The 23076-nt window shown below is 48.5% G+C and overlaps 1 protein-coding gene across 4 annotated transcripts in view; it reads left to right on the top strand.

Annotated features, from left to right (window-relative positions):
• The window catches only part of LOC144155740 (toll-like receptor Tollo), a 67266-nt gene that overhangs the window by 25548 nt on the left and 18642 nt on the right, over positions 1-23076 (top strand). Inside the window, exons 6-8 of one of the 4 annotated variants that reach the window (XM_077687355.1) lie at positions 1748-1803; positions 1908-2072; positions 17251-17389. In XM_077687355.1, the coding sequence (XP_077543481.1) occupies positions 1748-1803; positions 1908-2048 (197 nt within the window). In that variant the 3' untranslated portion in view covers positions 2049-2072; positions 17251-17389. Of the gene's footprint in view, positions 1-1747; positions 2073-17250; positions 21397-23076 lie in introns of those variants that run through there. The other 3 variants (XR_013319621.1, XM_077687353.1, XM_077687354.1) reach the window with 3 other exon arrangements.

The following is a 23076-nucleotide window of genomic DNA, read 5'->3' as shown; positions in this document are numbered from 1 at the left end:
AGTCCTTTCACTTCTCTTCATTACAATATATATATATATATATATATATATATATATATATATATATATATATAATCACCCCCCCCCCTTCAATAATTTTGGGGCCTTTACGAGAAGTTATTGTAGCGTGAGCTACACTGGCTGAGGTTGAGCAGTTTCGCGTGGCTCCTGGAGAGCCGTGATGCGCATGCGCGAGGAGCAGTGACGTCACATGGCCCACAGAACACACCCCACGCGCCCAGCGTCTTCACCGACCTCCGTTCCGCACGTGGCGGCCCGGTCCACTGGATGATCATGCGAGGGGGGGGGGGGGGTGGAACCGATGGCTCGTGCGTCACAGAAACATGTGCCTGTGGAACCAGCTTAGCTCTGAGGCGATTGGTGACGCTGCGCCGAAGCCGTTTAATAAATATACATGTCACATAATGCGTTTACCGCGTGTGTGTCAATGAAGCAGCAGTACGTATGATAATCAAGCTAATCCTAGGCAACCAGGAAAGCTAAGAATAATCAGCTGAATCTTAGCTCCCGCTACGTTTATCCTGGCTACGTATATCCTGGCTAAGCAACTGCTAATATTTTTTTGTTATCAGCCTCAGCTATAAGGCGATCAGAAGGGAGGGCTCCTGATGAATTTTTATGTCCTGGGGATTTATACCCTGCGCCGAAATCATTACAGAATGAGGTGAAAAAACTACGATTAAATTGATTAAAAAGGTAACTTCATAACGCACATATTATCTGCTCCGTTTTATTGCTTACTTTTAAACTTGGTCAACTTCTGTGATATTGATAAACAGCAGGTTATGCATGCGCCCGCATCTCAAAGAAAAAAAATGCCGGCCCGGCGTCTGTCGTCTGCACCGGTACCACCCGATTCTCGGCCGTGGCGCCATCAGATATGAATAATCGCAGTGACATTGCGTGGTGATGCTTCACTCGCCTTGAGAACTCCGCATCACCACCGAAGAATCGAGCCAGAGTCGTGAAAGGAAGCGCCCACGATGCATGAAAGGCCTACGCTGCAGCGCAGTTGCCCGCGAACACAGATATACACACAGGTGCGCCCGCACCTTGCCCATGGCAGATACGTTCCGCACAAAAACCAAATAATGCTTCCAAAAAAATCGCGAGGTTCACGCGCACGGCGATTGAGATACGGCGGTAGCGTAGCAGTGAGGTCTTTGTTACCTGGGAGACTAGCGAAATCTATCGGCAAAAGGCCGAAGGGAAAGCGCTCGCCGAGAGGGTGAGCAATCTGTGGCCGATACCTCTGACGATACCAAAACGCGGCAGCTGGCAATCAGCTGATCTCTGCCGACGACTTCACTCGTGTTTTGCGACAGGTAGGCTGTAGGACGCTGCGCGAAACAGTAGTTACCGGACTAAGGAACCACTCCTGCTATATGGCTCATTAATGTTTCGTACTTGTGTTACTAACGTCGAGGTAAGGCTTTTGATTTCGATGGGACGGCCTCATGCGTGCGCCGCCATGACCGAGCCCGCGCGCCCGTTGCTAAGGCGACACACATAGTTGCCGGCGTGCGCGCCACGCCAGTGAATACAAGCTATAGAACCTAGCATAATTTCGTTTTTATCAGTATATCTGAGCTCCTCCGGGTGCCATACTTTCTATTAGAACCCCTTAAGTTTAACAGTCGCGGACATAAAAAAGCTTATTTCTGAAGCCGCTTGCCTTCATATCATCCAAGATCGTGCTAATCACTGGATCCGCCTTTTCCCGCAGTATTACTGATCGCTGCCTTGGCCGCCGCTACAGCGTACCTCAAGTACAAGCACGAGGTCAGGGTGTGGCTGTACGCTCGGGGCATCTGCCGCTCCCTGCAGTGCATCAAGGAGGACGACGTGGACGAGGAGAAGGACTTCGACGTGTTCGTCTCTTTCAGCAACAAGGACCGCGACTTGGTCTACGCCGAGCTGCTTCCGAAGGTCGAACAGCACGGCTTCTCCGTGTGCACCTTCGACCGAAACTTCAAGGGCGGCTTCCTCATCCAGGACATCATCCAGGACGCTGTCGCGTGCTCTAGGCGCACACTTCTAGTCCTGACGCAGTGAGTCTACCTGCAGCGGTAGGGTAAAAGCTGATGAATTCTGCTGGTATGGATTTTGCTATTAGGGTCCTCCGTCAAAGTGTCGTCAGCTTTTTTTTTATAGAGGGGAAAAACATTACTGTCATTGTATACCACGCCAGGTTCCCGGAAGGAAGCATGAACCATTTCAATTATTAATACGGAAACAGTCTGCTTAAAAATTATTCTAGACCACTCAGAACTACAGTTTTGCTTCGTGTATAAATGCTGGTGAAATAATTGCGATTGTACATACATGCAGTACAATATGCATGGTGTTCTTCACAGCCCTGAATCTTGCATGCTATGTGCTGCTTGAACAAAGAAATGACATAACGCTGTCAATTTCATTAGGGGTGAATGGCAGCCTACCCACTAAGCACGCCAGCACGAAAAGAAACGAGCAAGTAAGCAAAAATCCTCCAAGTTATTGAGACAGAAAGTAGCTTACTGAGGACTCGTCCATCATTGCAATGACGCCAATGTTAGTGTGTTCTTGGTCAACTTGCAAGAAAAAAATTGTCTTTGGCTACAATCAGCTGGCGTGAAAACTAACACGCCAGTGCATATATTCAACCACTAATTTACCGAAGGGAGAGGCCAACCATCGCATGGTAGATCCGGAGGGACCCCTGAAAAGAAAAGAAAACCGCGTGGATGACTGGCCAAATATGAATAAGGTTTTAAAACTCGCCAAATTTCCGGCTTTGATTACTTTCCATTTGTCACATCGAAATAAGATGCAGTATTCTGACGGTCTACGAAACAGTTCATAAAATTTGCTCGAAAACACCGCCGCTCTAGTGAAGAACGAAGCTTGGAGTTTATAAGTGTATTCTTGGCACCTTGGCGTTTTTGAAAACGGAGATGAAACCGTTGGGGGGTACAGGTACGCAGCTTCGCTGTAAAAGTCTTTTGTCTTTGAAGAACGAAGCCTTCTAGCGCGAGGCGTAAACGAGTGTCCCGGTGTTTTTTTAGTACGCGTTACGTTCTAGCGCGTGGCGAAAACGACTTTCCCGGTGTTTTAGTACCGTGACTACATGAGGAGAACGACGATTACAACGACGATGACAACGACGACGACAGGAGACGCCAGCAGCACCAGCCCCTAAGGGGCATCACCCTAAAACAGACAGTCGTTGCCTAGTGCCGATTATTCCCCTAACGGAAGCACAGGTTTGCCATTAGTACTGACCAAAGCGTTATGTTTCAAGTATGAATAAAAGTTTTTCACATCCGCACGGTAAAAATTTGAGGTTGTGTTCCCTACTAGAAAAGACATTTCATGCATGTGAGTTAACATTTACGTGCGGAGGCTAAAAGACGCTTTGACGCGCAAGTTAATGCAGACGTGCGGAATATTTTGACCACTGCATGCTTAATTGTTCACGGGCGTTGAAATCCCGAGTACGCAAGCGTAAATGTTTCCCATCTAGCCACATAAAACGGCCACCGTGGACCAACGTTGATGCAGTGACCTCGTTTTTGCTAAGGTCCTTAAAACTTGAGCCACTCAACCATTGCGGCGAAGGCTGACTGCACGCGTGAGCACTAGGGGCAAGAAAATGACTGTTCCTATATGCGGGCTAAGAAACTTACGCCATCCGGCTCTGTGGACAATCCGTCAGATTTTAGCTTTCACACTATCACAATTTGCGGATCAGCACAATAAAAAATTTTGTAATATAATGAAGTGTTCTCCACGTGCCGGTAGTGAAGGAAGCCCGGACCTGTTTACGGGGCATTTATCCCGCATGCTCGCTCCTATTTATTTCAAACATGCTTTTTGTCTAAGCTAACATCACTTTGCATGAAACAGGACAGAACCATTAGAAAGCGTACAAGATGCACAGCCAGGAAAATGAGGCGTCTTTTTTTAAAGCGAAGGTTTGTTCCCCTACCAGCCAAGGATGCGGTCACGGCTGTCTGTGTTAACGAGAAACTCATGCGAACAAGTAAAAGAAATTACTGGCACCACCAGGAATCGAACCTGGAACGAATAGAGAAACGGAGGGAGAGCCCGTTGTCTTACCAAATGAGCTAACAGCGCACGGGGAGAGGGGGAAGGGGGAGACCAAGCACAGCTGCGGGTTGACCCCCTGCGTTCTCGCTGAATGCCACCTGATAGCGTCACGTGACCTCTCACATCGCTGTGCGCTCTGCCCACGACAGGTGTAGCGTAGTGCGCATGCGCTAGGACTTCGTAAAAATTTAGGAAAGCTCACACCAACGCATGACATCCCACTTCTCCCCCGTCTCTGCCGCCGATCTCGTCGCCTACGTCGGCTGCGGAAGGGACGGAGATTTGAGATAGTCCAACACCGGTTTGAGCTTCCTTTAATTTTATAAAAGAAGAGTTTCCACTCATGTGCTTCACCAATACAACTCAACCAACCACCATTCATAGATCATCCATTGATTTATTCTTAGCAAAGAATATCTCTTTGAAGTAAACAAAGGGTGTGTTAGGTACATTTTACTTGTCCCTAGTTTCACTCTTTGTAGAGCCACGCGTGTGAATTCAAGTGACGTCACATGGGTGTATTTTACAGCTTCGCATTCCAAGCACCTTCACAGGGTGGATTGGCGCACCTTTTTTTAATGAGCCAGATCCAAAAACCGAAACCAAGTCAGACAAAACTGCAGGGAGAAAGAAAAACTCGGCGACTTTCCTCTAAAAAATAGGTGACAAGAAAATAGTTGAGATAACCCCTTGCTAACGTGTACGCGGATAGTAGTTCGTATTGAAAATTAGCCAGATCCTGCTGTTTCACAGATCAAAATTTGCCAAACCCATTTGCCCAACAGGAGTTTGCTTTTGGCTTGAACAGCCAGACTGTTTTGTGGGTGTTTTCAGGAGTTTTTTTTTTTTTTTCTTCTCGGAGCTGGCTTATCATGAATTCAGACGGCAAATGGGAGATCGGCGAAAGAATTGTCACCAGATTTCGACGACGCGTGAACGGAAGAAGTGAACGAAACGTAACTGAGAGATGTGAAGCAATAATTTAATTTCGTGACTCTCCTGTCCCTACGGAGTAACTCTGGTTGTATTTATTTCGTACTCCTATGTTTAGCATTTTAGTACTTAAATAAATACCGCCGCTTAAAACAACTGGCAAATCCCTCCCCCCCCCCCTTCCCTCTGAGGGTGCGAGCCACTTCATTAGGGCGAAGAGAAAGATATAAACAGCCTTCTTGTGAAGCGTTTTGGAAACTCATACTAAGGCAATGAAAAGCTTGCATACTTCCTGAGCGCCTTCAGGCGTGCCCAAGGAAATTATGCTACGGAAGAATTCGAAAACAGCTGCTAATTGTGCCAAGAGGACTCACCCGCTCTCTATGTAAAGTTATACTGTTCTTGAAGCCCTGTTGCATATGTTTGATGCCTTTTCAGCGGAAACTGAAGCGCACCATTCTTGAAAGTCAGTTGAGAAAATGTTTTCGTACGAATGCCGCATCAGCTTGAGTGTTCCAATTTAAGATGAGCCAAATTCAAACTTATTAGGGGCGAAGCCCCTCAGGGGCTCGGGCTGTCGGCGTCTCCTGTCGTCGTCGTCGTCTTGTATAGTCATGGTAGTAAAACACCGGGACACTCGTTTTCCAACGCCTCGCGCTACTTCTTAGCATGCTTCTTTGCTTGCTGCGGCGTGTGGCACGAAGGCAGCTTACGGCCAGTCTGTCGATCATTGGGCGCCCACGGCGCCAAATCAGCGCACGCCGTGTGGCAAGAGAGACTTACAATCATTGAATACACTTATGCACTACATTCTTCGCTCCTTCCCAGATTTCACGTTAGTGGGGATGGCCCAGGATTCTTTTGGTTTGTTTATTTGTTTGTTTTCAGACATTAAATGGGCCATGCACGCAAAACCAATATAAAATCCCGAACCATCTCCACTAACGTGAAACCCGGGGAGGGGCGGAGCATGCCGTGTGTAACTGTATTCTCGGCACCTTGTCTTTTTTGCAAACGGAAATGAAACCATTGGGGGCTGGAGGTAGACAGCTTTGCTGTAAAAGTCTCTTGTCTTTGAAACAAGCTCTTTAGCGCGAGATGTAAATGAGTGTACCGGTGCTTTTTAGTACGCGTTACGTTCTAGCGCGAGGCTTAAACGAGTTTCACGGTGTTTTAGCGCCGTGACTACATGAGACGCCGCTTACGACGACGACATGAGACGCCGACAGCCCTAGACAATAAGGGGCTACGCCACAAACACAAGTTTGGTTCATTCCAAAGATTGCCTCGTTATAACGAGGAAATCTTTCCAAACTTGTGTCAGTATACAAATCAACCAAACTTGGTTCATTCGAAAGATTGCCTCGTTATAACGAGGAAATCTTTCCAAACTTGTGTCAGTATGAATGAACCAAACTTGTGTCAGTATGACTCTATAGAATCATACTGAAATCACTTTTAATGTGCACTTTGCTAAAATAAGCTATATAGTTAGGAAAAAGGGAATGGGCATGCGACCCACAAGCGCATTTCCCGCAACAGAACCTATGATGTCATATGTGGCTGCTCTGCGATTGGCTGAGGCGGGCAAAAGCAAACCCAAATAAGACAGGGCTTATATATAAGCTTGCCGAAGGAGGTATTTACGCTTACAATTAGGGCATATTCTTTTTATAGCAGTAAGAATTGTGGGGTAAAGAGCGGAAGTTACGAAAGTACACGTAAACATAGAAATACCCTTGCGTACTGATGTCGGTACTGCGCACACTATGCTTGTTTTAGTCGCACAGCACTGCGGTGCTTTGGGGTTATCAGAGACGACACTCCCCCATTGTCTTAAGCGACGGTGTCGAACGCGATCATATTTTACGAGCGAACACTATGTTTCACGAAACAATTATTTGTTTACCTTAACAACAACAGGGCAAGTACAAATACGGTCAAGAACAAAGCAAAGGCAGAAAACGGTTCTTCGCGGTATGGTGGCGCCATCTAGTGTGACTAATGGCATACAATCGTCCGCAATCGTCTGCAGAGCGGTTCTTGTGTAGTCATTGCCGACGTCCCGAAAACACTTTATGTGGCGGGAGAATCAAAACTTTAACTTAAATTGAATACTTTCTCAGTGACTAAAGCAACGTTTGCTTCCAGACACCCGCTGGGGGCACTCTAAAACATGAAATCTTTCGTATAAAACAAACTTTTGTTTTGTCTGTATGACTCCCTAAAAAAAATCCCTGGTCATCTCCACATGCGCTAAACCTGGGGAGGGGCGAAGCATAAAGTGTATTCTTGGCGCCTTGTCGTTTTTGCCAAAGGAGATAAAACCGTTGGGAGGTAGAGGTATGCAACGTTGCTGTCAGAGTCTCTTGTCTTTGAAGCACGAAGCGGCCCAGCGCGAGGTATAAACGAGTGTCCCGGTATTTTTTTAGTACGCGCTACGTTCAAGCACAAGACGCAAACGAGTTTGTCGGTGTTTTAGCAGCATGAGCCGACGCTTACGACGACGACATGAGACGCCGACAACCCCAGCCCCTAAGTGGCTTCGCCCCTAATACGTGCATCCATAGCCTCATAAGCTCCGTTTTAAAAATGTGCAGCCTGGTTTTGCGGGCACGCGCCGGGCCCTAAGAAAGGAGCGCCCGTCCTCGGCACGCTGATGTGCGCGTGCTGAAGCGAAAGACACCGGCAAAAGTGCCCCTCCAGCATCCTTTAAGTGAAAGGCACCACCGGGCGTTCAGTCAGCTGGGATCAGGCGTTCGGGGCCCACCGCTCCAATGAACGCCGGGGAGGCAGCCGGGAGGGGTTCCGCTTGGCCCTCATACTGCACCAGCGGTTGAGCCTCTCCTGGCACTGCCAGCTGTGCCTCCCCAACACCAATTGCACAAAATAAGAAATACATTCAAGAGCCCTCGCACTCTGTAACGATGGATGACCATCGAAGCTGGGCTAAGTACAGGGAGTGAATGAAATTTACGCCCATCTTCCCGCGAGGGAACCCTGGTGTGATGCGACACATCGGGGGGTTCACTTGGTGTTTCCGTTGGGTTGATTATCTAAATCGCGTGAAACGTGTTGTGAACGCGTATGATGCATTTCCATCACATGCGGGTGTTCCTATACGCGGGACGATGGGCGCAATTGTTGTGTCACACCACTCACTAAAGGGACCGTCGCTTCCATCCCGTCTTCATCGGAAGAATCAAGTCAAGCACGAAGTAGTCAAGCACGAAGTAGTCAAAGCAAGGTCACGTCAGTGCGAGAGCGAGCGCTTGACTGAACCGCCGCGGCGCGATACCCGCTTTATATTCACAGCGATTGATGGAGAGGAGACAACGGAGCAGAGTCGCGCATGCGCGCACTTGCGCGCACCGGAGCAGTTGTTAACGCAGCGAAGCGCGCGCCAAACAAGCGCGCCAGCTGTGGTATGCTAATGAGCCGGAGTGAGAGTGTTGCACACATCTGTGGGAGAGAAGAACGGAGGAGGGATGCGGACGGACGCCGCGACGACGACGAAGGAGGGACAAGCCCGAGAGCAATAGATGCGTCGCATCTAAAAAAATAGCAGTGGCTTAGCTCGGCTATGCCAGGATGTACGTAGCGTGAACTAAGGGTCAGTTTGTTATTCTTAGGTTTCCTGGTTGTCTAGAAAAAGCTCATTATTATGCTTACAGTTGCTAAAACGATTTCCAAACTAATCCAATCCAATCCAATTCAATCCAATCTAGTCCAGTCCAGTACGGTCCAGTCCGGTCCAGTCCAGTCCAGTCACTGCTCCTCGCGCATGGCTCCTCCCGCAACACGGCTCTCCAGAAGCCAAGCGAAACGGCTATCAAGCGGCTCCGGCGCAGCGTCAGACTTGCTACTGCGCAACGGAGGCGCACAGCTAGGCACGCGCCGCCGCCATCGCGTCTGCCGCGGCTATGACGTCACTCCTGTGGAATGCGAAGACCGGCAAATGTGCACACTCAATTCTCTACACACCCGCACTCCAATTCGATTGGATTTCAATCCAACACAATCCAACTTAATCCCATCCAATCAAAATCCGAATCCAATCTAAAGCAAACCAAGCCAAGCCAATCCAATCCAAGCCAATCTAATCATATCCAAACCAAACCAATCCAATGCTCTTCACGCTTGCGCAGAATGGCCCTTCACGGCCCACGCGAAACGGCTCAACCTCGGCCAGTGTAGCTTACGGTACAAAAAAAATAACATGTTTGTTTATTTATTTGTTTTATTTATTTCATGTACCCTCATTGCCCAAGGGCACTGGAGAGGGGAGTGGTACAGCGTACATTTTGAGCAGAGAACAATGTTCAACAAGTTTCTTTACAGACATAAATTAAACGCAAAAAAGATAGCGGTATTATCCAATACCATACAAGGAAAGAAAAAATACAGAAGACAGAATTTTTGATTGAGCACACTTCCTAGTTAATTAGCGGAATGAAATTTGGAAGCACTTCGAAAAACTGGAGTTTTATTCTAGCGGTCAAATGCGCGGATGTCTGCTTTTCCACCGCGTGGTTAAGCATCTTACAGAGAAGCTTAATAACGCGACGGAGAAGCGTACACACATGCAAGATGCTTAACGACGCGGCGGAGAAGAAGACAACCCCGCATTTGTCCGCTAGAATAAAAAAAACTCCAGTGCTTCAAGTGCTTTCAAGTTTCATTCCGCTAATTAACTTGGAAGCGTGCTCAATCGAAAATTACAAACGTGTTATTTTTTCGTGCACTCCCTGTACTGAGCCCAGCTTCGCTGGTCATCCATCTTTACAGAGCGCGAGGGCCCTTGAATGTATTTCTTATTTTGTGCAATTGTTGTTGGGGAGCCACAGCTGGCAGTGCCAGGAGAGGCTCAACCGCTGGCGCAGTATAAGGGCCAAGCGGAACCCCTCCCGGCTGCCTCCCCGGCGTTCATTGGAGCGGTGGGCCCCGAACGCCTGATCCCAGCTGACCGAACGCCCGGTGGTACCTTTCATTTGAAGGATGCTGGAGGGGACACTTTTGCCGGTGTCTTTCGCTTCAGCACGCGCACATCAGCGTGCCGAGGACGGGCGCTCCTTTCTTAGGGCCCGGCGCGTGCCCGCGATATCAGGCTGCACATTTTTAAAACGGAGCTTATGAGGCTATGGATGCATGTATTAGGAACGACGCCCCTTAGAGGCTCGGGCGGCCGGCGTCTCACGTCGTCGTCGTAAGCGTCGTCTCATATAGTCATGGTGCTAAAGCACCGAGACATTCGTTTGCGTCTCGCGCTTGAACGCAGCGCGTACTAAAAAAATACCGAGACCCTCATTTACTCATATTTGAAGCACGAAGCGCTGTGGCTCTTTGTGCTTCAAAGACAAGAGACTCTTACAGCAAAGCTGAATACCTCTACACCCCAACGGTTTCATCTCCGTTGGCAAAAACGACAAGGCGCCAAGAATACACTTTATGCTTCGCCCCTCCCCAGGTTTAACGCATGTGGAGATGGCGAGTGATTTTTTAAGGGAATCATACAGACAAAGCATAAGTTATTTTTATCCAAAAGATTTCATGTTTTAGAGCGCCCCCAGCGCTTGTCCGGACGCAAACGTTGCTTTAATCACCGAGAAATTAATCAAGTTAAAGTTTTGTTTCTCTCGCCAAATCAAGTGTTTTGGGGATGTCGGCAATGACTACACAAGAACCGCTCTGCAGACGATTGCGGACGATTGTTTACCATTAGTCAACATAGATGGCTCCCCCATACCGCGAAGAACCGTTTTCTGCCTTTGCTTTCTTTTTGACCGTATTTGCACCTGCCTGGTTTTTGCTAAGGTAAAAAAATAATTGCTTCGTGAAACATGGTGTTCGCTCGAAAAATATGGTCACGTAAGACACCGTCGCTTACTACAATCGGGGAGTGTCGTCTGAGACAACCCCAAAGCACAGCAGTGCTGTGCAGCTAAAACAAGCATAGTGCGCGCAGTGCCGAAAACAGGACGCATCGGTACTTCTATGTTTACGTGTACTTTCGTAAGTTCCGCTCTTTACCCCACAATTCTTACTGCTATAAAAAGAATATGCCCTAATTGTAAGCGTACATAGCTCCTTCGCCAAGATTATATATAAACCCTGTATTATTTGGGTTTGCTTTTGCCGGCCTCAGCCAATCGCAGAGCAGCCACATATGACATCATAGGTTCTGTTGTGGGAAATGTGCTTGTGGGTCGCATGCCCATTCCCTTTTTTCCTAATTATATGGCTTATTAGATGAAGTGTACATTAAAAGTGATGTCAGTATGGTTCTATAGAGTCATACTGACACAATTTTGTTCATTCATATTGACACAAGTTTGGAAAGATTTCCTCGTTATAAAGAGGCATTCTTTCCAATAAACCAAACTTCGGTTAGGGGCGACGCCCCTCAGGGGTTGGGGCTGTCGGCGTCTCATGTCGTCGTCGTAAGGGGCGTCTCACGTAGTCACGTTACTAAAACACCGGCAAACTCGTTTACGCGTCGCACTAGAACGTAACGTGCACTAAAAAAACACCGGGACACTCGCTTACGCCTTCCGCTGGGGCTCTACGTAACGATTACTAAAAAAACACCAGTACACTCGTTGACATTTCGCGCTAAAGAGCTTCGTGTTTTAAAGACAAGAGGCTTTTCCAGCAAAGCTGTCTATCTCTACCCCCCCCCCCGCCCCCCTCCGCCTCCATGGTTTCATTTGTGTTGGAAAAAAAGCCAAGGCGCCAAGAATACACATATACAGCACATGCTTCCCCCCTCCCAGAGTTTCACGTTAGTGGAGATTGCAAGGAATTTTATATTTGTTTTGTATGCATGGCCCATTTACTGGCGGAAAACTAACAAATGAGCAAACCAAAAAAGTCCCGGGCCATCTCCACTAACGTGAAATCTGGGAAGGAGCGAAGAATGCAGTGCACAAGTGCATTTAGCGATTGTAAGTCTGTCTGGCCGTAAGTTGTCTTCGTGTCAAACGCCGCCGCAAGCAAAGAAGCATGCTAAGAAGTAGCGCGAGGCGTTGGAAAATGAGTGTCCTGGTGTGTTGTGTTAGTGCGCGTTTTTGCCCATGGAGATGAAACGTTCTTGCGCGAGGCGTTGGAAAACGAGTGTCCCCGTGTTTTAGTACCATGACTACTCGAGACGATTACGACAACAGGAGACGCCGACAACCTGAGCCCGTAAGGGGCTTCGCCATTAATAAGTTTGACTTTGGCTCATCTTGAATTGAAACACTCAAGCTGATGCGCATTCTTATGAAAACGTTTTCTCAACTGACTTTCAAGAAAGGTCCGCTTCAGTTCCGGCGGAAAAGACATTTAAAATATGCAACACGGCTTCAAGAACAGTATAACTTTACATAGAGAGCTGGTGAGTCTTCTTGGCACCATTAGAAGCTGTTTTATAATTCTTCCGTAGGATAACTTTCTTGGAAACGCCTTAAAGGGGCCATGAAGACAAAACACAAGTTTGATTCATAAGAAACATTGCCTCGTTGGAATCATATTGACACCACTTTTACCGTAAACTTCGCTCAAATAAGCTATATAATTAGGACATACGGGAGTGGCCATGCGACCCACTAGCTCATTTCCCGCAACAGAACCTATGATGTCATACCAGCCAGCTCTGCGATTGGCGGAGGCCTGCAAAAGCAAACGCAAATCGGGCAGAGCTTATAAGCTTGCCGAACGAGCTATTTGCGCTTCAATTTAGGGATCATTCTTTTTAATGCATTAAGAATGGTTGGACAAACAGTGGATGTTACGAAAGCACACGTAAACATAGAAGTACCAATCCGTACTGCTTTTGGTACTGCGCGCACTATGCTATAGGTTTAGCTGCACACGACTGCGCGGCTTTGGATTTGCCTCAGACGACACTGGCCGATTGACGCAAGCAACGGTGTCATACGTGAGCATATTTGTCCAGCGGGCACCATGTTTCATGAAACGCTTATTTTCTTCCTGACAAAAACAAGCCGGGTTTAAATACGGTCAAAAACAAACCAAAGGCAGAAAACGGCTTGCCGTAGTATGGTGGCGCTATCTAGGTTCACTAATGGTAAACAAGGCTTGCAATCGGCTGCAGAGCGGTAAGTTCTTGTGATGTCATTGCAGACCACGAAAACACACGATTTAGCGGTAAAATCAAAATTTTAACTTCATTGATTAATTTATCGGTGAATAAAACATCGTTTGCATCCGAACAAGCGCTGGGGACACCATAAAACTCGAAATCTTTCGAATAAAGCAAACTTGTATTTTGTCTTCATGGCCCCTTAAGCAGTAAGCAAGCTTTTTGTTGCCGTGCCATGAGTTTCCAAAACGCTTCACAAGAAGGCTGCTCATATCTTCCTCTTCACCATAATGAATAGGCTCGTACCCTCAAAGGGGGGGGGGGGGGGGGGGGGTTAGATTAGCCAGGGCTTTTAAGCGGCGGCTATTTAGTTACGTGCTATAAAATGCTAAATATAGGAGTACAAAAAAATTCGAATAGAGTTTCTCCGTAGGGACAGGAGAGACGAGATGAAATTATTGCTTCACATCTCTCAGTTCCATTCCCTTCACTTCGTCATCAATATTTGGTGACAGGTATTTCGCCGATCTCCTTATTTATTGCCGTCAGAATTCATAATAAGCCAGCTCCGAAAAGGAAAACAAAAACACTTCTGAAAACACCTACAAAACAGTCTCACTGTTCAAGGCAAAAGCAAACTACCATTGGGCAAATGGATTTGGCACATTTTGATCCGTGAAAGTACAGGATCTGGCTCATTTTCGATACGAAGTACTATCCGCGTACACGTTAGCAAGGGGTTATCTCCACTAATGTCTTTCCACCTCTTTTTTTAGGGGAAAGTTGCCGAGTTTTTCTTGTCCCTGCAGTTCTGTCTGACTTAGTTTCGTTTTCCTGGATCTGGCTTATTAAAAAAATGCGTGCGAATCCACCCTGTGAAGGTGCTGGGAAAGCGAAGCCGTAAACTACACCCACAATATTTACCCATGTGACGTCACTTGAATTCCCACACGTGTCTCTACAAAGAGTGAAACCATAGAAAAGTAAAATGTACTTAACCACACCGTTTGTTTACTTCAAAGAGATATTCCTTGCTAAGGTTAAATCAATGAATGATCCATGAATGGTGGTTGGTTGAGTTGTATAGGGGAAGCACATGACTGGAAACTGTTTTAAGTGCGAATGCACTTCTTAAGCGAGCCTGAAGCGTCCGCCGCCGTCCGCATAGCAACAGCTGCGGGTGCGCGCCCTCCTCGCCTTCCTTGGCAACGGGGGGAGATGGGCGCGCGCTGCCTGGCCGCTGACATGGCACATACCCACGTGGGGGATTGGCCAAGAATCGGGCGTGAGAAGGGCTAATGCACCCGCTTAAAGGAGTACTGACACGAAATTTCAAAGCTGAGATCCGCTCTAGCAATCAAGCACAACGACAACACAAATAGGTGACTGTGAATAAATGCATCTTTCTTTCTTTGTAGTTGTGTGTGTGTGTGTGATCTCTCTTTCGCGAACATTACCGAACCGCGCAAATTCAAGTCGTGCATTCGCACTTTCACATTCTTCCCCTCGGGGAAATGCGGGGAATTTTTTTTTTATAAAATAAAGAAAGCTAAAGCCGGTGTTGGACTATCTCACATCTCCGTATCTGCCGCAGCCGACGTAGTCGACGAGATCGGCGGCTGCGGAGAAGTGAGATGGCATGCGTTGCTGTGAGCTTTCTTAAATTTTTACCTAAATCCTAGAGCATGCGCACCGCGCCACGCCTGCCTTGGGCGTAGCGCACAGCGGCGCGAGCGGTCGCGTGACGCTATCACGTGGCATTCAGCGAGAACGCAGGGGTCAACTCGTAGCTGTGCTCAATCTCCCGCCCCCGCCCCCCCCCCCCCCTCCCATCTCCGCATGCGCTCTTAGCTCAATCCGCCTCTTTCACAACCCCACTGCGCATGCGCAATCCCCTAGCGGCCAAGTCCCTAAGCAGTCCAGTAGGGGCAGCAGACGACATTCCCCACAGCTCCCGCACAAGCGGGAAGGGGTCGTGGTTGTATTTACATCGTTTGATTTTTTGTGTGTGCTCGTTGTGCGCGGAACAATGCCCACAACTTGTGCTGCGTTCCGCTGTAACTCGGAGTGCCGAAAAGGGAACGGTGTCGGCTTGTATCGCTTCCCGTCGGCCGCACGCGATCGGCTACGGCGGCTTGCGTCGCTCGCGTCGGCTCGGGTGTTGGGAACATTAGGCTTAGCATCCTCGCGGATATTTGATCGCTGCTATCTGTGCAACTGCGAATAACAATCCGCAACACAACTTTTCACTACACTATCATCCCCTTTCTCGCATGTGGAACTCTATTTAAGTTATAACTGCCGTTTGAGCGATCGGTGACCAAGACATCTGCGTAGCCTGTTTCGATGCTCCCGCGCAGGTATCGCCATCTCTCGGCCGCTCGGCGCAACGCGCGCCGCGGCGACCGGTCAGCGTATACGCTTGCATCGCGGCAGATATCTGATCGCCGCTTTTAAAATAAGCCCTGACAACAATCCCTAGCACAATTTTTCACCACACTAACACCTACTTTCTCGCATGTGGAACTTTTTAGCGATCAGATTGATTCAGAAGAGCAGCGACAAGCGCGGTTGCTACCGTGGTCTGCGCCGGTTCGAGCCGCTGAGTGCGCCGAGCTGGCAGGCGCGGCCGGCGTGTGCGCGGACTGTTTCCGAAGGCAGAAAACGCTTCACGATTGCTTGCTTTATCCATTTCTTGCGAACAAAAGCGCAGAATCTACAAATTCAGCTCAGCGATCATCGTAGTTGACCGTGGAGCAAAAACAGTGGGCGGAGCGACGCCGACGACGCATCTCATGCGCGCATCGGGCCGTCTCAAATTCACGCGTACGACTAGTCGTGGCGGCAGTCGTAACGATCAGTCGCATGCGAATCGCGTGTACCAATCGTACATGTGTCCAGCGCTTAAAGGCATTTTGCGAACTGCCGGCCTTTGTTGAGCTGGCGATCGCACTTCATGCCAGGCGACTCCAAGTACTGCTCGCTCTGCTACTCGGAAGGCACACCGGGCACACGGATCTGTCCGAGATTTCTTAGCCAGCCCTCATTCAGTGATAAGAAGCCGCCTGGTATTATGTGATGACCAGGGGCTGTCATCTTAAGGCGTTATAACACCAACACAGAAGAAAAACTTCGGCTGCTCCTCGCCGTAATGTGGGATTGCCGTGCATACAACGAGAACGCAGCCGGAGGAAACGCCGGCAAACCCTACGGCTTCAACTTCCGCTAGGCACGCTAGGTGGCAGCACACCGCAATGAAAGAGGCGGATTGGTAAGATAACGGGCTCTCCCTCCGTTTCTCTATTCGTTCCAAGTTCGACTACTGGCGGTGCCAGTAATTTCTTTTATTTGTTCGCATGAGTTTTCTGTTGATACAGACGGCCGTGACAGCCTCCTTGGCGGGTAGGCGCACAAAGCTTCGCTTTTAAAAAAACTCTCCTTCGTGCCTCTCCTTCGTTAGACGACTTGCAGATCCCACCACCGCTGCCTCGAGTCGATGTCGAAGAGCTGGTGGAAGTCTACAATGCTGAGGATGACTTGGCATCCACCATTCGCAGCGAACAAGACGACGACCTCTTCGATGCACATGACGACGATTACTAGCACCACAACTCTTCGAATCAACACTTATACTAAAATTTAACGATGTGTCCGACAATGCTCAGCTACAGGAGTTGCACCAGTCAAGTCTTGCGCGTGAGCGCAAGCTTCCCTGAATTTTCATCCGAATATGGCTCAAATTCTCTTCCTAATTTTTAATTACTTGTGGCCATGAAGTTCCCCTCGCTGACATGTAAACCATATCATATAATAGCTTTGTCAGCGTTGCATTTTGGTCGGGTAACAAATTTCCGCTTCTTTCTCAGATACGCCTAAGACAGATCTGAATCATTTCGAAAAAAAAAAACGCCTCAAAGGCTCCAAGTGACCTGTTCATGACAGCGTGCTCACTAATCACTACTGCGGCTTCCCGTTTTATGGAGAAAAAATCACCCGTGGCTGCCACTCATTCTACATGCTAGATAATTGGTATGTATTGAGCGTATAATGTTTCTGTAGAAAACAGGGGAGCTAATGCCGTGGGTTTGGACTTCTGCACTTTTCCTTTCCGCACTACGCAGGAACTACTTGGAGAGCACGTGGTGCCTGTGGGAGTTCCGCGTGGCGCAGCACCGCGCCCTGGAGGACAACATTAACCGCCTAATCCTCGTGGTTGTCGGCGAGGTCTGTGTGGAAGGCCTTGACCAAGAGCAGCAGCAGTACATGCAGTCTACGAACTACCTGCGCTGGGGGGAGACACATTTCTGGGACAAGCTACTCTACTCGATGCCAAAGAGAGACGTCCGGACAAGGGTCATCCCCAATGGGTTCACCCTAACACCTGTGGCTACACGCAGTGGCGAAAATTGACCAATTTATCAACGTCTTTATGACAGAGATGTTTGTGAAAGGCTTAAAAGAAGATCTGTACCGAACGACCAGTTTAAAATGTCCAGCACTGAGATGAGAACCAGTTTTGGACAGTGTTTTCTTCACTGCCAAGAAGACACGACCTACGAGTGGAGCTTCTGACGTGTGAACCTTGAGACCTGTGGCTGCGTTATGTGGGGATCGTCAATCGCTTGATCAACGGACCGATGGCTTTGCGAAGGACGTCGACGGAGAGCTGAAGCAGCTCACGCAGTTGGTAACTACCAGAACTGTGGCGACACCCACCTTTTGGACGCGCTGCCGCTCTCAAAGAGGGACACCAGACATGGGTAATCTCCCCCCTGCACATATCCGTGCCTGTTCTGCATGCTATGTTAGACACTAACCTTTTGAACATCATCGTTCTGGCCACTGTCTGCGTAGAAGGCTTTGATATGGGGGTGCACGACTGCTGCACGCGGACTGAAAAGGCGCTCCGAAATCTCCTTCTGAGACAAGCTGCTTTCATGGATAAATTTAAGAGAGCTGTCTGGGCAAGGATATGCCCAGCGTGTACACTTTCATAACCACGGCGTCCACCATCGCACGCTAAAGCGACATAAGCTATCACTTAAAGCAATTTTGTGAGAACTTTTCGCCTATGCATAAATGTTCCAGAGGCAAGGTACTCTGTGAGAGAACAGGCGCGCACCGTCTGGATAACTGCGCTTGTTGGTGGTGAATACGGTCGCCTAACATCAGTTTCTTGCATTATCTGGCGCGCAACTTGAATTCGGTTAAGACGCTTTAAAGAATAGAAGCCACTCATAGAAATATTTATATTTCACATAAAATAATTCACATCCAACATTTCCCCCTTTAGAAGGTTCAGTTTCATTCATTGTGTACTGTTCATTTTGTATCATTTTATATTTTTGCACAGCTGAAATTTATGCTCTCCACAAAACCTGATGCCGCCATTGTAATCCGGTTTGGTATGAAAGAACCGTTTCTTTGCCCAAAAAACAAAGCTCTTCGGCCGAGCGAATCGCCCGTGGCCTACCCATAGACCTGCGAACGGAAATTCAGATCATCATCATCAACATCATCATCATCATCATCATCACGGCTCCTTATGGTAGGCGTTATTGTATGGCGCTTAGGTCACACAGCGCACATTCAAGTCAGTTATTTCAAGCTTTTGGTCCCAGAGTAACAAATAAATGGCTAAGTCATGAATGGCAGTGACGTTGGTCTCGCTCCTGCAAAATGTTGCTGCTCCTCTGCTGTTGAAGACACGAATGGCATCCCCAATGCAAGAGGGACAATGACGGGTGGCCTGTTCCTCACTGACAAGGGAAGCAGTAAACAACTGAAGGGGAGTTGACTTGCAAACCATAAAGCACAGCGATGGCGGTCTCGGTACTCGCTGGCTGCATTTTTCCTGCCGCCTGAGAAGGGTTATCACAGCCACTCCTGGGCCGTGTCGAGGGTTTCTCATTACCGGGAGAGTAGTAACCCGACATGTTTTCGGGCGTCTTCGTTTTCTCCCAATCGACATATCCTTTTCGACGAGGACAAAACACTTCGCCGCTACAAAAGCTTCGCAGTTAGAGGAGATGGTGCGGGTTCATGCGCATTTGACCGTGCGAAAAGGCAAGGCAATGGGAAAAAAGCACACCGAAGTAAAGTGACAGTAAGGGTTTTTTAAAGACGATAGCCTTTGTTGGGCTACTTAAACGCGAAAATTTTAGTCTGTCTGTCTGTCTGTCTGTCTGTCTGTCTGTCTGTCTGTCTGCCTGCCTGTCTGTCTGTCTGTCTGTCTGTCTGTCTGTCTGTCTGTCTGTCTGTCTGTCTGTCTGTCTGTCTGTCTGTCTGTCTGTCTGTCTGTCTGTTTGCCTGCCTGCCTGCCTGCCTGCCTGCCTGCCTGCCTGCCTGTCCATATTATTCGGAATATTTGAGGCAAAATATAAATACATAACTGATTCTAGGAGTGTTCCTTTAATTAAAAATAGATGGCGTAATTTTCGCAATAGCGAACAAAAGAAAAGCTGTAAAAACAATAATAAACCCAGATCCGTCCAGTGTGAAATATGCTGAAAAGCGGAGCTGCGGTCCTCTTGTATCGGCTGGAACGTGAATGGGCGCTCGCCCGAGAATGGCAGCGCCGTCGCCGCGCGAATACTGCAGCAGTTCGTACAAAGAAATCTGGAGCTAAACGTCAGCGCCGGGAGGCTCCTTCCCCTCTCCCTCCCTTAGCACAAGGGAGAGGAACCCGACTTTCAAGATCACTGCGCGCATTATCGATGGGTGTGGGGACCGCTGGCAAGGCGGTTCCCAGACCTACTAATAGAGGCCACCTGAGGGTCACGGAACCTGCTCCTACTCCTGCGTGACGGACGACCTTTAGCAGACGAATGAAAAGGCTCAACCTTCAGTAGCTCCACTGTTCATATGTTAACCACAAACTACAAAAAAAAATTGGGGTCGCTCCGCAATAGTGGCGCGAGGAGTGGGCAAATAGCGACGCTTGCAGCCCAACCTTGCGTATTGTTGGTTCGGCTAAGTTAATGCGTGTTTATGATTCAAGACTCGGTCATGGTTTCTCCGTGGTTATGCTTCGAGGTTCGGTCAAGTTTTATGCCTGGTGTCGTCGTTAGGTCCCCAAAGTTAAATGAACACTCGGTCATTAAGGTCTGTACAATCTACGCGTCCCCCCCCCCCCCCCCCCGGCTTTGCGATTAAGCTCCAAGAGTAGCGGAGGGCGCAGCAAGACAAGCGTTTGCTCAAATTGTTTTTAACTCGTTCGGTGGCTACCGTTCGGCTGGTGTGGTCTGGCGTGTGTGATGCTAATTAAAAAGGTAATTAACGTTATCGTTCTCGGCCTTACGGCTTCTTTCATTCTGGCATTAATTCTTTTCTTTACACTATCAAAACTGCACCCCTCGTCGCAGCAAGCGAGAGAGCGAGCCACACCGCGACGCGTTTCGAAAGCCGTGCTCATGGCCTCCGAAATCGGCTGCCGGCGCCGCCGGTAGCCGATCGCGGAGTCCACGCCGTGCTTATATCAGTTGTATCGCACCAACGAGAGGCGGCGACACGAGCCCCGCCCGAGCGCTGCGAGTCAAAGCTACGGTGAAGCGGTGCCGGCGCGCGCTGGCGTCATAGGTCGGTGAGGTTTTTGTGCGCACGTTCGCCGGCTCAACCATCCGCTTAAACTGCATCACTGTTAAAAGGGCTCGCGCTAAAGCCTCCAGCTCGTGTCTCAAGCGCCAATTCGAACTCAGGAACAAAAAGCCCAAACATGCAGGTGACGCTCCAACAGTGTGAACGCAAGAAAATTGATTTGCATTCAGCAAACCTCGATAGCGTTTATTATGGGAAGACCGAGACAGTCCAGCAGCGTGGGAGAGAGAAAAAACAGTATCGCACGCCATTCACGTCCGAATCGGGAACGTGGGCTGGGGAGAGAGGAAAGGCAGTTAGATGGCAGAAGCAGCAGGAGGCTGTCGACTATCGACGACATTCGCAGCGAAGCGAGCAGATACGCGGCATTCTTTGTTGTTGTTGTCCTGCCTTTTGACACTGTGAAGTGAGCTCTGATATGTTTCATGCACTTGTTACCCCTAGCACTACTTTACCCCTACACTACTTTAAATTAACCTGCATTTAATGCCTATTTGCATGCATGTGCCTTTCGTGTTGACATGCAGCGTCTAGAGAAGGGCGTTTTCGTGAGATATCGTCTTTACACTCACCAAATGAGGCCAGGTCAGGAGGTGCAAGTTGTGTGAACGGACCGACGGGTCGATGTCTGGATGGATCGATGGATAGATGGAAGTGTGTGTATGGATGTGAGTATACGCCTCGAGCGCGGCCTGTAGGGGCGCCACTGAAATCCCCCTAGCGGCCCGCTTCGAAAGCAGGCGCGGGAGTCCCCGGCCCGCTCCCCACTGTCGCCGTTGCTTTTGGGGCTCGTTCAAGACAGCGATTTACCGTTTGTCCGCGTTCGAAATACCGAATAACGTGGAGCAGGCACTCTGTTTGCAAGCGTGGTATGTTCACGAGAGTATAAACGTTTATGACGCGAACTTAGTGATATCTATATGAGCGCCGGGCGTGTGTCACAGGCGGGCGTCCCGAAGCCAGAATTTGCATGCAGCTGATTGCAATTCCGCTGCCTTGAAATTTAGTGACTGTGTCTCCGTAAGCAGTGTTTCCTCCGATGGTCATGTAGCGGCCATACACACTATGATGTAAATCGACTTTGTGCACTTAGAAAATCTAGCGGAGCACTCATACCTGACAGCACGCAAGTTACGCCTGCCAATATCACATATCAGATATTGATCAGTACCATGAACAAGCCAATGCGGCATAAATTTCACAAACATTGTACCAAAGAAGTACGATAAATAATGCAAAATTATACTCCGGAGTCAGCACACGACGACAAGTTTAATGCTGGGTCGACTTGTCCCGAGGTGAGCGCTCGCAAAGATTCATCTGTTACATTTATCCTCGACGAGAAGCGTGAAAGTGGGCTTACAGAGTAATCCGCGTCCGTGACCAAACTCTTCTTCGAAACACCGTCATACGAGTCGTGACACAGGGAGACTGCAGAATCTAGCATAAACCGAAATCAGAGACCCTTATCAGATACGACACTCTTCCAACGAGCCCGTGTGTACGAGATTTCGGCGCGCGTTAAGGCTCCAGGTGGTCAAAATTAATCCGGAGCCCTCCACTACGGCGTGCCTCATCGTCCCCGTTGCGTCGGCGCGTTAAACCCTGCAATCAATCAATCAACTCTTCCAAGGACACCTCGTATCGCTTGTGAACTGCCTACCCTGCATTCTTCAAAAAATGAGTCCGCCGAGTGATCAGCCGTTTTTCAAGGCGAAAAACAAATGAAAAGTGAACACGCAGCTTGTGTGTGTGATTACTAAAACGTTCATTCGCTGATTTCGCTCCGCATTTGTAAACAACGATAGTTGAGCGTCCTCCTCCTCACCCCCCCCCCCCCCCCATGTCTAGCGAAATATCAGTACATTTCGCATCTAGTTGGTCTGGTGAATACTACCTTGCTCAAACAAACGTCTTTAGCATTTCAGAAGCTGCACTCGTTTTTTCTTTCATTCCCGTACGACTATTCTATTTATTCCTTACTTGCAGACCATTCATTTTCCCATGGTTTTATTAACATATACCTTGGTTCTTACTATAAGGCATGAGTGGGCACATATCTGACTTAACATTTTCTTTTCTGTACTTAACATTTTCGCGTGGCTTATATTCCCATAAAAGGCACAAGTTTTTGTCAGCTATTGGGTTATCACGTCCCCGAAACATATTTTTCTACGACGTACATATTCGAAGCAAAGCCGCATTTGTTGTCTGCGCTGCAAAACGAACCAACCTCTTACAGTGCCAATATCAGGTCTAAACGAGGCGACAATAAATAGAATTCACTTGTGCTGACGTGTTCGAAGGTGACAGCGGTGATATGCTGCTGCCATCGCCGACGCCCGCAAGAG

This window comes from Haemaphysalis longicornis, unplaced genomic scaffold (assembly GCF_048455015.1).
Source record: "Haemaphysalis longicornis isolate Haplotype H1 unplaced genomic scaffold, Haemaphysalis longicornis Haplotype H1 scaffold_1, whole genome shotgun sequence".
In the NCBI taxonomy this organism is placed as follows: Eukaryota; Metazoa; Arthropoda; class Arachnida; order Ixodida; family Ixodidae; genus Haemaphysalis; species Haemaphysalis longicornis.
Note: the sequence above shows the minus strand (reverse complement) of the source record. Positions and strands in the feature narration are given on the sequence as shown.